The sequence below is a fragment of the Crocodylus siamensis genome, chromosome 2 (genome assembly GCF_052110815.1).
Source record: "Crocodylus siamensis isolate JL-2025a chromosome 2, ASM5211081v1, whole genome shotgun sequence".
Taxonomy (NCBI): domain Eukaryota; kingdom Metazoa; phylum Chordata; order Crocodylia; family Crocodylidae; genus Crocodylus; species Crocodylus siamensis.
In genome coordinates, this window is record NC_143396.1 from 148145258 (window position 1) to 148162622 (window position 17365).

The 17365-nt window shown below is 42.2% G+C and overlaps 1 protein-coding gene across 3 annotated transcripts in view; it reads left to right on the plus strand.

Moving 5' to 3' along the window:
- CCSER1 (coiled-coil serine rich protein 1) overlaps positions 1–17365 on the plus strand; it is a 1425236-nt gene that overhangs the window by 739979 nt on the left and 667892 nt on the right. For 2 of the 3 annotated variants that reach the window (XM_090037073.1, XM_090037075.1), the window contains exon 8: positions 11041–11124. The exons of the other annotated variant lie outside the window; for it this stretch is intronic. In XM_090037073.1, the coding sequence (XP_089893199.1) occupies positions 11041–11124 (84 nt within the window). The remainder of the gene's footprint in view (positions 1–11040; positions 11125–17365) is intronic. 3 annotated transcript variants of the gene reach the window in all.

Here is a 17365-nt window from a genome sequence, read left to right on the forward strand (position 1 = left end):
GACAAACAGGTTTATTATTATGTTTAGTAGATTCCCAGATGGACAAAATTAGACTGAAGCAGGAAACTGCTAACACTGAAACATCATAATCTGATTTGGAAAACAAAAGTAAAAGGGGAACAGAATTTTACAGGTACCCTGAGAACCCTATGATGCACATTTCACAAGCATAACAAAACTCCATATTGAAAACGTACAACATAGATGCTAGAATTCTGCTTACCATATTAAAAAAGGCAGGAAATGGGAATTATTGGACAAATATAATGTACAGAACTGTATTTACTTTCAGAGGGCATGTGAAGATGAAATGAGGGGCATGTGTGCACGACACTTTAAAGCGGGTTAAATGCTTTTGCACTACTTTAATGCTGTTGATGTTTGCATTTGTCGGCAGCATGTTGTGCAGTAATTCTAGCTGTTGTAGCAAATTCGGCGGCGTAATGCACCTTACATGACTTTGGGGTGCAGCAAACAAAAACACCTGTCAGGAGTTTTAGTTTCCTGCAGTACAGCCGCGAAGCAAAGCACTGGGCTCCATGCAGCTCAAAGGCTCTGCAAGCAGCCTGTGCAGGCAGGCTCTACTGAAGGGGGAAAAAAAAGTGGCAAGCCTGAATTTCTTTTTTTTTTCTTTTCTTTCCCCACCTTGAGCCTGCCTGCCTGTGCAGGGACCGGTCCTTCCCTCTGCGGGTGTGGTGTCCCCCAGGACCACCCAAGCTGGTTGCCTGTGGGCGGGTGTCGCTTGGGGAGGGCTGCTGCTGCCTCAGAGGGAAGCATCAGACCCCCCCTCCACACACACACCTCCACAGCCCAGGAACTGCTTTGCCAGCTGGCAGCTCGCCCTCTCCTCCCCACCACTGGCGAGGCAGGTAAGACATGGATATACATGACACAGGGCTTTACTTTACCTTAAACTGAAGCAGTGTTTTTAAAAACCCCTTGCTTTGATTTAGGGCCCCTGTTTCGTCTACACATGCCCACAGAAAACACTTATTGACCCATTGTTTAAGAGCAGCAAGTAAAAATGCATAACCCCAATCTGCCATCTTTGAATAAAAGGTACTATATTTTCCATATCTAAGCATCCTGTCTGCTTAACTGGCAAAGTTTCTTTTAAGAATCCTTTATATGTTGATTGAAGAATCAACTAAATATGCTTACTTGTCTGTTTGGCAAGTATTTTCAGTAATTTGAACAATAAATGGTCATATTATTTATTCTTTTACTATTTGTTAGATCACTAAACATACTTATACATGTACTATAGTGAAAAATCTTACCCACAACCACATAAAAGATGGACCTCAATAGATTCATAAAACTGATCTTATTTTGTAAATGTACATCTATAAAACTCACTTTATTGATCATTATAAAAGAGTAACTAAAAAAAACCCACTTGAATGACATAGAATGTTGATACAGGAATAGCTATGCAATCCCAAATTTTGTTATATAAGTCCGAGATTTAAAACTAGTTTTAAGTGTTTGCCTGCCTTTTTTGTGGCAGTCCTTGAACTCAATTTTTTTTAAATATTAATTCATTATTTAAATTCCCCCTGTTAATTGTATCCCATGATGTAGATGAAAGAGAACTTTTTATGTACAAAATCATGTCATGGATATAAATTAACTTATTCTTCAAAAAAAACAACCACCCCAAAACCCCATGAATACATAGTTCACAGATGTACTGGGACATGTGAATGGTAAAGGACCAGTATGTAGTCACAAGGTATGCAATAACTGACTGTTTATGGAGACAGATTTTCCTCATACCTCAGTAATTACAATGTAGACTGAAGCATTGGGGAAAATATACCCTCCCCTTCACATCTGCTCTTCTTCTTAATTTTATGCTATTGTGACAGTTCCCTATGGGAGAATTCCTAGTTCCCACTATTTTTTTTAATATTATAATTCACTGTTGGCCCTTGTCTTTTTTTTCTCCTTCAGTTTGAATAGGTTCCTCAACCAATTCACGTATCTTGAATGTCAGGGCTTTGCACCACTGCCAACTGAAGCTTAGTGGCATGGAAGAATGTAGCATGTCCCAATGCCAGTTTCTGACCTCAAATTATTTGGGGTTTGTTTGTTTTTATATTGTAGATCAGCCATGTCAAGTTCATCTGGTCCGGGGGGCCAGATGAATGGCATGGACCAGATCAAGCCCACAGATCCCGTGTCCATATGCCTGATCCAATGCATGCGGCACCCATCTGAACCGGTCAAGGACAGTGGCCTGAAGGGGTGCCGCATGTGGGACAGCCCAGGACCTGGCCGCAGTGGGATCTGGCCCAGCAAGTGCTGCATGAAATGCGTGTCCTGGGCAATGCACACACTAGTCTGGCACAGCATGTAGGTCAACAGAGCACCAGGGGCTAGATTTTGGGGCTCCATGGGCCACATAGGGCATATGTTTCATACCTGTGCTCTACATTAACAAATAGCCCATGCAATAGCTATGCTGCATGTTATTACATTTTGACAGAGAAGATAGTTTTCCACAAATGCTGCAGTGCAGTCCCTTTTATCAAAATCCCTTCATGGAAATTCCCATACCATAATTTTGCTGATTCTTCCTTTGTTGCCTTATTCTTTCAAGTTATGTTCCTCCTCCTTTTCCTGTCCTGCCTTTGGATTATAGCATCTGTTTCACAAATGTTGATGCTAATAGAGAAATAGAAGAACCACCAAGATTCACCAGCTCCCTCACATACTCCCCTTTTTTAGAGCCCTGGTCCAAATTTTTAGAGGGAGATTCTTGGCAAGACTTGGCCACACCTATGTGCATTATGTCTTGCTAATATAAGAAATCTAGATAATAGCTGCATGGGTTATATAAAGTAATGATTTGAGAGGCACATCATAAAATACAGTGTAGGGAGTGACACAAAGGCAGATGACAGTTAGATTCTGCATAGTGTGCCAATAAGGAAGATGCTGCAAAAAAGATGACTGCTTTGTGTTTTCCTCAAGCTTATAAGTATTGTACTACTTTTGCTTGGCTCAGGACAAACTCCACTCTTGCTTAGTCCTGCTAGTGACCATAATCACCACAAAAATGAGTGAGGAGGAGCCAGAACTGGTCATCTGGCTATCTGACATAGTTAAGCTATCATTTTGTCTAGGAATAATGCAGGAGTTATTAGGATCATAGGAATGCAGGGCTGGAAGGGACCTTACAACGTCATCTAGTCCAGCCCCCTGCTCAAGGGAACATCATCCCTGACTAAATCATCCCAGGTAAATGTTCATCTAACCAGCTCTTGAAAACTTCCAAAGGTGGAGGAGATTCCACAATTTCTCTAGGTAGCCTGTTCCAATACTTGACCACTCCAGTCTGTGGGCCTTGTTATACAGTTGTTTTGGGCAGCTTCTGGAGCTTTTAATACCTGGCTTGTCTGCACATTAACACCTTAAAGTGGTTTTAAGTACTTGTTATGAGTCTCTGATCCGTACTAACTCCTGTTTCATTAAGGTTTGGTCACTCCCTACAGATGTGCCACCCAAGTTGAAGTCTTCCAGTATCCCAGGATCTCTCACAGCCCCACTTGTATAAGAGGAATAGAAGCCTGTCATGGCTCACCAGCCCTCTAGTGGCAACTAACATCTACAGCTCCTGGTTATGCCCTTGCCCACCTGGCCTTTAGTAACAAGTTACAGCTGTGCAGGTGGGAGAAAGTCAGAGGAGGTTTCTAGACCAAGGATGTCACTGCTCTAGACTCTAAGCTAGCACTAACACTGATCAACATTTGTGTGGTTCACAGCAAAAGGTGTAACAAGGCCCTGTATTTCTGCATCCAATTATTCTAGTGTAGGGGCAGGCAATTATTTTGGGTGGAGGGCTGCTTACCAAGTTTTGGCAAGCTGTCGAGGGCTGTATAGGTAGCTCCACCCCTTGACAGGTGCCCTGCTCCCTGGTCACCATCTTGTGACCGGAAGTCCCTCCACCTACCCTGATCTTTGCCACCTGAAGACCTTCTCCCCTTGTCTCCAGAAGTACTCCTTTCAGCAAGGGGTTTTCCTCTTGGAACCAGAAAAATACCAAATTATATTCCAAAAAGCAAATAATTACAGCATTCATTAAGCTGATTTCAAAAAATATTTTTGTTGGAATTTACATGTGTTTGTGTAGTATACAGAGGAGATTGCACAATAACTTAAAATGAAGTCTTATTCTTGTATGTCATGGGGGGTACGTATAGGCTTGTGGGGGGGGCTGTGGGTGTCTGGGTATGTGGGCGGGTATGGGGCTTGTGGGGGGCCTGTGTGTGGGGGCAGGGTGGCTGGGGTGTGTGAAGCAGTGGGGGTCTGCATGTATAGTAGTGTGAGGGGGCTGTGGGTACATGTGTATGGTGGGGGGGGTGAGACTCACCGTATGAACACACTACCCCTGCCTGCACACACAGACATGCACACACGCACACACACACTTCCCTGACTACACACACATGCACTCAGTGCCCTTGCCTGCACACATGCGCACGCGTGCACACACACGCGTGCACACACACACACACACTGCCCCTGCCTGTGTGTGCATATGTGCACACACACAGGTACCAGCATGGCCCTGTTCTCCCCGATCCGGCGATGCAGGTGGGACCCATATATGCAGGAGCAGGACTGGGGCAGGAAGAGAGTGAAATGGCTGGGGCTGGGCTGCTCAGTCCTGCAGAGGGCTCTCCCTGGGTCCTACTGCCCCTGGTTCCCATCAGCTTTGATGGGCAGCCAGGAGCAAATAAATATTAAGTTACTAATTCTGTTAGGGGCCCCGTGGGTTGGATAGAATGGCCTGGCAGGCTGGATGTGGCCCACAGGCTGTATTTTGCCCACCCCTGTTCTGGCCCAAGTGAGGGGATTTGCAATGTTGTTGTTGAATCTCATTTGATTAATTGCAGACCATTCTGGATACTAGCTCTACCCTTTGGAGAACCTGCAACTCCACTCAAGTTGGTGTCATCCACAAAATTGCTAAGCACTTGGTTCCATTGTCCAAATCATTAATGAAGATATTAAACAATATTGGACCCTGGACAGACACCTGGGGAACCACACTCAATACTTCCTCCCAACTAGACACAGAGCCATTGATGATTAAGATCTTACCAGTTATATATCCAGCTCCCAGTACTTCTGTCTAGTTCTATTTCCTTAGTTGTTAATGAAAATGTCATGAGAGAATGTGTCAAAACCCTTGCTAAAATCAAGCTGTATCAAATCCACTTCTCTCGCCCCAATCCACAGAGCCTGTTGCCTTATCATAGAAGGAAATCCAATTGGTCAGACATGACTTGCTCTTGATGAATCCTTGATGACATTCCTGATCACCTTGTTCTTCTCTAGGTGCTTCACAATAGAGGAAGCTTCTCCCTGATTATTTCAGATATCAAACTCAGGATGACTGGCCTGCAGATCCCTGAATCATTTTTCTTCCCTTTTTTAAAGTTGTGTACTATGGTTGCTCTTTTCTAGTCATGTGAGACCTCATCTGAGCTCCTTGAATTCCCAAAAGTGATAGCCAGTGACTTTGGCCTGGTAACTCTGGGAGATGCACAGATTTTCATTCTCACTACCACAGTGTGCTTTTTCACAACTTTCAATGCATGGCAATAGCTTAATGCCACTATTCAGCTCCTAAGATATTTACATACTCTCTATGATTTTCTCAAAGGGACTTGCTGTGTTGATGTATTTGACTATATAGTCCTTTTAAATCCTACATTTTCCCCCTTAAACTTTAGTAATACTCTGTCCTTAGTTGTTTCTGTGGCCTTGCTTTACTCCCTTCACTTTTTACATGTGTGACTTTTTTAATTAACAAGAGCAAAGGAAGCAGATTGCAAGAAGTAATGTAATGTTCTCTTGAGAGGAGGCATTCAGAAAGGTATAAATAGAAAGTGAGGCATAACTGCTTAGTACCAAATATGACATAGTTTTGTAAATGGTCTTCAAGAAATATAACTCCAATTCTAACAAGGGGTCTTTAGATCCAAGTAACGGTAAGAGTGTATATATATCCTAATGTTCTAGCAATCTTTAACTGTTTTTCAGTGTGTGTGTGTGTGTGTGTGTTGTATGGTATATTTAGGAGTTTCATTCTGTTATGAGAGTACATTTCTATTTTTTCCACAGACTTATTTACTGAAGGACACTAACAGAATGGTAGACAGAAGAAATAGACCATGATAGAGCCACATCAATTCTCTTCTAAGCCAGTAGTGTAAAAGTGATGTTATAGCTGTGATGGTCCAGAAATTACAAGAGAGGGAAGGATTTCTTAGGATGATATATTTTATTGAACCAACTGTGTAGTTGGGATAAAGTTAGAAAAGCTTTTGAATGCAAGATATTCTTGGTCAGGTCTCTGATCACAGGGAGCCAGACACAACACAGTGAAAAACAGTAGAGGGAAGAGGCTGAGAGAAATTCTGAGGTGTAACAGACACACATTTAGCAGAAGGAAAGAAGCTGATTACTGGGAGGTCAAGGTCTATCAAGAGGGAGGAGGGTCAGTCTCACCTTTCTTGTGTTGGAAGAATTAATGAATTTGATAAAATATAACATTCTATAAATTCAGTATCAGTGTTTAGTCATTGTCCAGCCGGCTTAAATTTGCCTTTTAAAAGTGTTAGGTAGATTTGCCTTGAGCAGAAAGATAGTGAGGCCAGAAGAGGAGTCACTGTTCTGTGAGAAATATGCTTCTAATGGTGTGTATGTCTCTGTCCGTTATATTTTTTTCTGTGAGAGTTCATTCTGGTGCACAATTGCTGTTTAGTTTTACCCGTTCATTTGCCACGATTGCAATTGGTGCATTGGATTAGGTATATCACGGTTTGGGAAAGGCATGCAGAAACCATGGGTTCTGATGTTACCACCACGTGAATTCTGATACTAACACATCTGCTTGGAGGAGAACAGTCATGATGCACACCTGCCTGGCCTAAAATCTGCCTTTATACAAGAACGACACCCCAGTAGAGAATCAGACTACATATTTGAAAGACACATCCAATACCCTGCAGTAACCTGCTACAATACAAAAAGAAACCCCTCCATGACAGCACACATCTGGTGGTCACCTGCCACTCCACACCAGAACTGATCAGAAGAATCACCAAATGACTACAGTCTATACTTGACAAAAATCAGACTATGAGAAAAATATCTCCAGTCCCTCTGCTTCTGGCTTTCAAACAGCACCCTAACCTTGTAGCTCATTATCAGAAGCATCTCTCTACTGTTCAACAGACTGCAAATGGAACACATCTTTGTCTTCGCAAGAAATGCTTAGCCTGTCAGCTTATTTCTGCTGCTGCTCCCCTTAATGAATTCCTGTGATCAGAGACCTTATAAAGAATGTCCTGCATTCAAAACCTTGTTTAACTTTATCCCAAATACATAGTTGGTCCAATTAAAGGTAACACCCTAAGAAATCCCTGTCTTCTAATTCAGGACACAGAAGCCCAACAGTTTCCTGAGCTTGACAACTCCAGTAGTACAATGTGAGACATTGAAATACTGTATCAGCAGCCATACCAGCTGAACACCAGCTGTGGGGGTCATGTGTCTTCTCTCCCTGCTGTAGTTGTGAATAGTCTGTATTGCAGGGGTGCTGAACCTCTGGCCTACAGGCCAGATTTGGCCCACTTTGCACTTGTATCTGGCCTACAGGCCTCCTTAAAAGTTGGGAAATTTAGCAGTGGGGCAACAGTGGTAGTTAATACTGCCACCCCTCCCTGATGCCTCAATCCCAAGCCCACATGGTGGGTTGCAGGTGGGCCATGACTGGAGCTGGGCCATCCCCCCTTCCCTCTGCACAGCTGGATTGGGGACAAGCCACACCCCTCCCCTTGTTCAGCTAGTTCAGGGCCAACCCATTCCTTCTTCTCCCCATTCATGGGTCCAGGACATGCCCCTTTACCCCACAGGGCTGGGCCATGCCCCCTCGCTTCCCACCCAATGAGGTTGGGGCTAGGCCACATCCCCATCCTTCCATGGGGCAGGCCATGACCCCTTCACCTGCAGGGCTAGTTTGGGGCTGGACCACACTTCCTCTCCCCCACGCCCACCCCATTGGGTTGGTCCATGGCCCTTTTCCTCCTGCCCAGCCAGGGTAGGACCAAGCCAGGCCCCCTTCCCCCCCACTGCAGGTTTGGGTTGGAGCTAGGCTAAGACCCTTTTCCCCACATAGATGAGTTGGGGATGGGCTTCCTCCTCCCTTATCCTGGTGGCTGGATGGGACCCTGCTGTGCCTACCCTGGGCACCAGATTAGGTGTGTCTGCCAGAACTGGCCCATGAAGGAACTGGACACTGACCATCCAGACTGCTAGATGAAAAGGTGGAGTGTCACTGCTGCATTGCATCTTATTATGTTGGGGGTTTTTTTATTGTTTCCTCCTCCAGTTCATTTAGAGCAAAAGTTAAGCAGTATAATTGCATTGAAAGGTGCTTATTATAACTGAAAATTTTGCTGAGGAAAACAAGTTCTAAGAAAGGAACACAAAATAAGGCTTTCATCAATTTTGTGTCATATTTGAGTGTTTGCTTCAAATTGTAAGTACATGAGTACTGGCAGACAGCTAGGTGGTATTTGTCCCAATAATGCACTTCTGAAATCTCTAGCCTATTCATATACTAGGGCCTTGTTGCACATTAAACTGTGAGCCACACAAATGTTGATGGGTGCTAGTGCTAACTTGAGTTTGGAGCAGTCACACTTCAGGCTAGCATAGACCTGTAGGGATTGAAGGGTAAAAATACCCTTTCTCCCTGCCCCCAGGGCTCCCTTGGTTCCTGCCCCCCATCTGTCAAGGTTCCCTGCTGCCCCTGACTACTGTAACTGTCCACCTGTCTGTCCCAGGGGAGCAGACAGGGAGGGGTTAACCTTCCTGCCCAGTCACCACTTCTAGACTGCAGCTCTTCTCAGGGCTAAGCCCACCAGAGAGCAGTGGCACCCAGGCAGTCAGGTTAGCCCTTCTCTGCCTGCTCCCCCAGGACAAAGTGTGGGCATCCACAAGTAAGCAGAGTGGCAGTGATTGGGGATCTGGAGTGCTGGGGAGGGTGGGGGCAGTGGGCCTGATCCAGGCCAGTAGGGTAGATTGGTGGGTGTTTATGGTGTTCCTCAGAGCAGTCCTTTTTTGTACCAGGACCAATTTGTAAACATTGATGGCCATTTCTGACCCAGTGAGCCTCACTCCTGACCCTCTGCCTAGAACCCAGTCCCCCAGTGTGGAACTCTGAAAGCCTACAAGGGAAAAACTATGGTTTCCCACTTTTTTTTTCCTTTTAAAGGAGAATCTATTTTTCAAGTTTGATTCATTTTTAGTTTGATTAATTTTGATTTGTTTCATAAAATTGTGTAACCCACTTTTGGGGTGCATCCCACCAGTTGTGAAATACTGGCCTAGAGTGGCTATACCTTAATGTAACATGAGCTGGGTAATATGGATCAGACATAACCCTGCCCTGGAGTGCTGTCCTTCTGAGCTGCCTACTGAGCACTTAAAACCAGTTTCAGGTGTTAATGTGCAGACAGTCCAGGTGTTAAGAGCTCTGTGAACTGCCCAAAATTATGATGTAACAGAGCTCCTATTTTGGTCATTTAATTTTAAGGGCTAAGTCAGACAGTCAAAAAGCCCGAGGTTGAATTGATTCAGTGTTTGCAGGTTAGTTTAAGCTGCAAAGATTAAACTGAAAAACAACTAGACACACATTTACCTCTGATTCAAGAAATGCAGCCACATGCCTCCAGTGGCTCAGGCTAGAAGTTAGGGGGCGTGAACTGTGTGTTCACTTCTTCTTCTTGCTGTCCCCTAGATCTCTGGGATTTGCAGTCCAGCATCATAGCAGCAGGACTCTGCAAGTTTGCTCATTGCTGCTTCTTCCTGCTTCCAGGTGCCTCTGGAATTTGTAGTCCACCGTTGCAGTCAGCAGTAACTTTCAGTAAGTTTAGCAGCAGGGCAGCTTTGTATTCAGGGGAAGGAGTGTTTAACCCCCATCTGTGGCCCAATACCCCAGCCAGTTTGCCACGGAGGGGAGGGGCAGTCCCTGCCTCTCTCTCCCTCCCACCACCCCCAACCCAACCCTTCTCTGCTAGAGCAGGCAGCACAGCTCAGCCCAGGGCTGGAAGGCATGTTGGGGGACTGTCATTTTACTTGAACCAGTTTGACCCAAATCAGTTAAGTGTGATAGTATATTCAGCCACATTTAGCCATTCTAAAACTGGTTTATGTGCACAGAACTTTTGTTCTGTTACATGTTTAAAGCAGTTTGTGATTATTTAAATGGGTTTATGTGTAACTTCTGTCCCTAGCCAAGGAGTTTGGTGACATGTCCCTAAATTACAAAGCATTTTGCTTTTTAAAAAAGGCCTAGGCATGTTGGTGTTTAGGTACTGACAGGCATGTGTGGAGAAAATTTTGAAGTTCTTAGTGACTTAAACTTGTTTTCATGTGCATCAAATTGAATTACAGATGTTACTTTTGCACACATAATCTCACAAAAAGGATGGCCTCTCCATTTTAATGTCCATCTAACTAGTAACAGTTATCATTGCTACTTTTAATATTATGATGCACAAATATATGTGTGGAAGGATTGCTGTTTCTTTTATAAATATCTGCTATACTTCCTTTTTCCATTTTCAGTCAGATCAAGAACTACCCAATAATACTTTTTAATTGATATTTCTCTGTTGTTTTGTGTGAGTAGAACTATGAAATTTTATGGCCATCTACTCCTCCATAAGAGAAGTCTGACAGGAACTTCAATTAAAGGCTTAAAAGAATCAGATGCTAAGGGAATGGACTTGTATGGAGGGAACTATGCACAATTCTATATAATGTCTTTGGATGCATTAATTTGTTTGTACTGCAACTTAGAATATGTTATTAAAAATATCACACATGACAGAAGAGAATTGAGTTTCATTACCGAGATGTAATTATCTCACACTGTGTGAAACTGCCTTTTCTGGTCAGAAGCAAAGTAGAAGCGTTAAGCCTATTATAACATCTCTTTTGATGGTTTTATAGGATATAATGAAAGATGAATGCTCAGTGCTGAAGCTGCAGTTGAAGGAGAGGGATGAACTCATTTCCCAGCTACGCGAGGAGCTGGTAAGCAGGACATATACTTTTGTTTGGGAAGTCCTCTCTGTATGACAAGGTCACTCACTGAGTCCACAAAGCAAGTATATACAGTTTCACAGTTTCCTGCTGTAGGATGTATATCTTAAGGCGATAGCACTGAGTCTCATTAATGCAGATTTAATAACTCTACATTTCTGGGGACTTTTTAGCCACTGAAATGGCTTCTTTCCAGATACACACTGGTAGTGCTTGTTTATTTTGAAAGACAGTGTTGACGGTTGTCTTGCAGTATCAAAGAGGCATTAATCAGTTGTAAATGAACAACACAGCACTATGCTTGACATATGCCAAAAATCTTGAAGGGCAGTATACATGTTCTGGAGAGTTGTAAATGGCTCTTCCTTATGCTATTTTGCATAGCTACAAAGCCATCCAGCTTACTACTAAATATTCTTTCCTACTGTAATTGGTGTTTCCTTCATTTGAAAAATATCTTCCATATTTTCTTGATACAACTTTTCAATATCATATTGGGTTGCAAAGCTTTGTTATCATGCTTTTGGGATCACCAAATCTGTCACAAGGAGCAAAGCCATATAAAAACTTTTGGTTGAACACCGTTAAATAATGTCTTCAATTATTTTTTAGAATCCTTTAAAAATTGATGTTTCTCGGGGTGTTTTAGCAACAGAATAATTGACTAAGGAAATTGTTTAACTACATACTTAAGTCATCCTTAATTAGGAAAGTTTAAGTGTATGTTTAAATGTTTTTGACTTCATTGTGAGTTAAATGTATAGTTAAAGTTAAGCTGGCAATTTGTCACTGACAGAGAGACAGACAGATACTACAGTGTACAGTCTGTCCTTCCCACTCCCAGTATGGTAGTAATTGGCCTGTCTGGAAGTTAAAAAACTTGCAATCAAAGATTAGGTTTAGGTAAGGGGAAGTGTTTATATGCGTCTTCACTGTTTTAACCCATTTTTCTCTGTTCTGTGTGCTTTCGATTGAATTAATCATACTTTATCTGGAAGAAACTCACTTGAGTAACTTTAGTTAGCTCATATTCATGCATGTCTGGAGGAAAAGGCTGTATATGTTCCAAATACAGTTGGTCCTGTTATGTTAACACAGTTAGGAAACTGTGCCACCCTTTCTCCAGTCCTAGAGTGACTGAACCATGAGGGTTCACATTTCAGGGCGGTGCAGGAAGTGAAACTGATCACCTGACGAACGCACTCACCAGAGATTTACAAGAATGTGTCTAAAGTATAGTTGCCGTGTAACCAGAGCAAAGGTATTATAGGATCATAAGAAAGTAGGGAGGAGAGTAGGGTTGGAAGAGACCTCACAAGGACATCTAGTTCAGCCCCGTCTTCAAGATAAGATCACTCCTGGCTAAAACATCCCAGGCTACATGTTACATTTTATAATCCTATATTGCATTTTATATATATAGAGAGAGGTGTTCTCCCAAAATTAATAGAAGATAATCAATGAAAAATAAATAAAACCTAAATTGTGTGGAAAGTGAAGTGCTTTTCTAAAACAAAAGGCCTCTTTCCTATATCAGCATCTGCAAAATAAATACAGGGAATTAATATTCTTTCATTTTTTTCAGATTTGGATACATTATGAATGATGTATTATGTAATTATCATCTAAAATTAAATGACAAAATGGGATACAGAGAACATCAAACTGCTGTGCATTCCTGGAGCATTAATATAATATCAGTCTAATTCAGAAGATACATTATCAACTAGTTGACAACTTTGTCTTGGTAAAATTATACTTTATTGATACAGTGAGCTGTAGCTCATTTGAAGTTAACTGTTGGTAAAGTTAATCTAATATATGTCCATTTTAGGAAAATGCCAGCAGGGAATTTAGTGTTTGAGCTTTTTAATAGATAGAAAGGGATATGTGCATAGGGTCACGACAATAAGTATTTCCATAAGAGATAAAAGAAGATTCATGCACTAAGATTGACTTCGTTACAGTGAGTTGTACAATTTCAAAAACAGAGTAGAAATTAGTCTCAAAAGTCAGTATTTAGGTACTTCAGATAAATGACCTGAGTACCCACTAACTCTCATTGACTTTAGCTAGTACAAAACATAGTGACTTTGAGGAAATAAGCATTCGCATCAACTGAAAATCTCACCAAAAGCGATGGAAGTTACTGGTTGTTCAGAAATGTTTTAAAGTTGGCCATTTTTCTAAAATGCCTAAAATATAGTGTTAAGAACCTAATTTTCAGCCATTTGGATTTCAGAAACAAAATCTTGGCACAAATGTGGTTTTTCTGAGGCATGTAGCATAGCAAGATTTCAGACTAGAACTTATTGAAAGGATGAAATAAAATCCCATGAAAAATATATGCTAAAACACTTAACATTTCTTTTTAAAATGTAGCAAAGGTGTGAAAGGATGGGGACAAGGGTGTTGTGTTTGTGACTCCTGTTCCAAGGATTATTGTTGTTTTTCTCACACAACTGATTTATGCAAAAGAAAGAATCAGTCCTAGGAGTAAGGACTAGAACCCAAGATTCCTACCTCCTAAGTCAATACCCTCAGCCATTCCTTTCCTCAAACTTGTGCAACTTGAACATGGACGGTCAAGAGTGGCCCCACCAGTCCTGCTTACTAGCTGCTACTTAGGTCACTGTCATTGGAGGCACAGGTTTGAACCTTCTCAGGCTGAGATGGACATTGAACCGGTATGTTGTGCCCCCTAGTGGAGTAGACTTATAGAAAAGGTGGGCATCACCACCACCACCATTTTAATCATAATGCAGCTGCAACTGTTTGGTTTTTTTACTTCCCTATCTCCGTGTGTTAGGTCTTCACTGCTCTGGGGCCTTGCTAGCTGGTGCCACCCTTATCTCATGTTATGGAACAGTGTGGTACATGCCCTCTCTGTCTCAGGCTGTGTGTATATCAGTTGGCCTTGTTGTGTTACTCAGCCTGTCTGCTTCCAGGGATGTGTGAAACTGTGTGTGAAACCCAAGCTCTTTAGAAATCAGTTAACTCCTGCTGCCCACCCTGAACCATTCTAATACCTATAAGCCAATTCCCAAAAAGCAAACCTTTAAATAGCATTTCTAAGCCAACACTGGAGGGGTAGTCACAACTCCTCCTGGCTGTGCTGATATGGCCACTTCTTTCCATTGCCCAGCTGCAAAATGCTGATAAAGCCCCCTGGCTCCTTGAGCCAAATAAAATAGTTCCACAGTCCACAGACCCTGGGCTGTGGGTCATAGGTTGCTGACTTCTGCCTTAATCAGAAGACCTCCTTCCCACCTACAGTGAAAAGTCTAATTACCTGTTGAATTTCAAAGTTTCACAATCATTTCTTGCAGTTTTTTGCATGCTTAACTGGACCTTTTGTAATTCATCACTCATTAGTTGCTGTGTAGAATGACACTATTATAAGTTCTGCAATATAATGTAAAATTAGAGTACCAAATTCAGTTTTTGTCTCCTTCTTAAAATTTTTTGAAAAGTTTAGCTAATATTATTCATCATTTATATAAATGTCAAGCAAATAATATGATGTAACTGTATATCCCTTGTCTTCCCAGAAGGCTCAAGTACAGTTGCCATTTTATGTGTTCAGAAATGGTCAATACCATTAAGAGAGCAATTCTTCACAATTAAATTAAATTACTATAGCTATTCAAAATCACTTCTGGCTAATAACAATGTGTGCCTTTTTAATTTAAAGAGGCAGCATGAAAGCCAAAACTTGAGGAAATATTTCTCATCATTTTTTATTTTTCAGAACAGTTCATGTTCAGAAAAAAGAATTATTGAATAGCTGTAAAAGGAAAACTTTGGAAAACTGGAAGTTGCATCTTGTAATAAAATTCAGATGTAGCATTTTAACATTTCCATAGCAAATTTCAGAAATGAGGATAGTCTTGTAATTTTGACAGCTATGCATATGAAAATTCTTACCTGCCTGCAGCCATTGGAACCAGCCATAAATTCCTGTTCTATGGAGTGAAAATAATAGCCTTCACAATTTTGAGTGCTTAGTTATTAGCCCAAAAGTTGGAAAATGTGAAAAGTAAAAGACTAACTTAGTGATATGTTATCTGTGTTTCTCATAAAAAAATATTGATTGACACCCTTGGATACCAGACTGCTTTCTCTTTTAAGAGAAATAAGACATAGGCAGATATAACATAGGGGAAGATTTTTTACATGCTGGCTCAGATGACATTTCCAGGAATGAGAACATAGTTCAACCTCCCTGCTGTTAACTCACTGACTTTTCCTGCTGAGAGTGTCCATAATGGTGCCAGTGGTATAGATATCTTTTTTAGAAACAGGCATCTCACTAGACATTCACAAACACCCTTTCTGTATAGAGGATATGAAATGGACATTAGCATGGTCTTCTTTTTAACACTGGCTGTTTTATAATAAATATCTTCCAAGTGAAAAGTATTAATTTGTAGGTTACAAAATTGCAGTTTATGAGACCTATTTAAAAGTATTTTAAATCTGAACAAACTAATCATTTATTTTTTCCCTTTTGGCTTTTATGGAACTATTTTATTCATCCCCCAGAGACAGGGGGCTCTGGCAGCTGGGGAGCTTTGTTGACAACACAGCAGCTGGGCAGCAGGAAGAAGTGGCCATATAAGCACAGCCACAGGATGTGGTGACTGCACTTCTAGTGCCCACCAGGTTTGAGGCAGCCCACACTAGGAGCTAAGCTCTGGTAAAGTGGCTACCTTTTGCAAAAGGCTCTAAGTTTAAACATTTTTTGTTTTCCTATTAGACAATGTGAGTACAATCTTCTTTTTTGTTACAATATACTGAAAAGTGAGGCCCTACATTCTAGCAGTTTAACCAATAAGCATCAAACTAACCTGACTGTCAAGTAACAGCACCAGTTTCACATTTCAGTTCCATATGTTTTTATAGTCAAAATTTGAATGACTGTAGTCTGACCTCCTATATAACCTAAACCAGGGACTGGAAACATTTTAGAACAATGGGAATGGTAGTGGTATGCAGATACCACTGTGGCCCACCCCTTGCTTCCTTCCAATAAGGGAGGAAAAGAGGGCAGGAGGGGAGAAGGAAGTGGCTGCCATTGTCAGGGTGAGGGAACAGGGGAGGGTGGAGGGATAGAGGAAGAGAGCTTACTTCTGGTAAGAAGTGCCTGTTGTAGGGGAGAGACTGTATGCAGTGCCTGATATGAGGGAGGTAGAGAAGAGAGCAGGGAAGTCTGCAAAAGGGATCAGAGACTGTGCAGGAGGGAGAAGGGAATGTCCCAGAGTGAGCTTCTTGCCTGATCCTGTGTATTGTGGGCTGGATCTAGCCTATGGGCTGTAGGTTTCTGACCCAACCTAAACCATAGAAACTTAGTCAGTAATGATCTGCATCAAGGAGATGACTTCTTTTTTCCCCATGACACAATCCTTGGAAAGCTTTGATTTGAAGCCTTCAAATTCTAGATGATCCAAAATATCTCTTGATAAGTTGTTCCATTGATTGATTAATCTCACTGTTAAAACATTTGCTCTTTATTTTTAGTCCATAACTGTATTCTGATGGCCTGGTTTGCAGTGTGGGGAGGTGTGTTTTGTACCATACAATGGTCAGGTGTGCACACTTTTTATACCTTTTACAGAAGATAGCACCACAGTTCTGGAGTATTGAACTAACATGGAATTATTCAGGCATTTTTTTCAAAAGGGGTCATCTCCATTCCATAGAGGTTCGTGGATATCTATGAGTTTAGAGTCTGGTTCATAGCCTGAGAACCTTCCTGGGAGATTCATTGACACAACATTGGAACTGGGCCTGCACATATGCAACCCTGGAACTTTGTGGCTCAGCCATGACCAGCAGGTACCCAGGCCATATGCACCTGAGGTGCTGTAAAGGTTTTTTGGCACACATCTACAGGGTCCTGGGGGCATGGGGGAGGAGACACTGGGCGTCCAAGGCAGGGCAAGCAGGTAGATGCCCCTGGAGCCTTCAGGAGCAGGTGTGGCATGGCCAGCTGCCTCCCTATTACAGGTAGAGGACACTGGAAATTTTTAGGCTGGGGCATAGGTTGTTGCCAGAATCATGGGAAGCCCTTCTGGAAGCCCTTGGAAAGATTGAAGTTGTGGGGTGGCCTGGCCAGTAGAGCCTGGGTCACTCTGGAGCAGGGGTTACATCCACCTGTAGTGAGTGGGAAAGCCACACTTTGAAACCTGCACCTATGCACATCCACCACCCCTTTCCATCCACCCTTCCA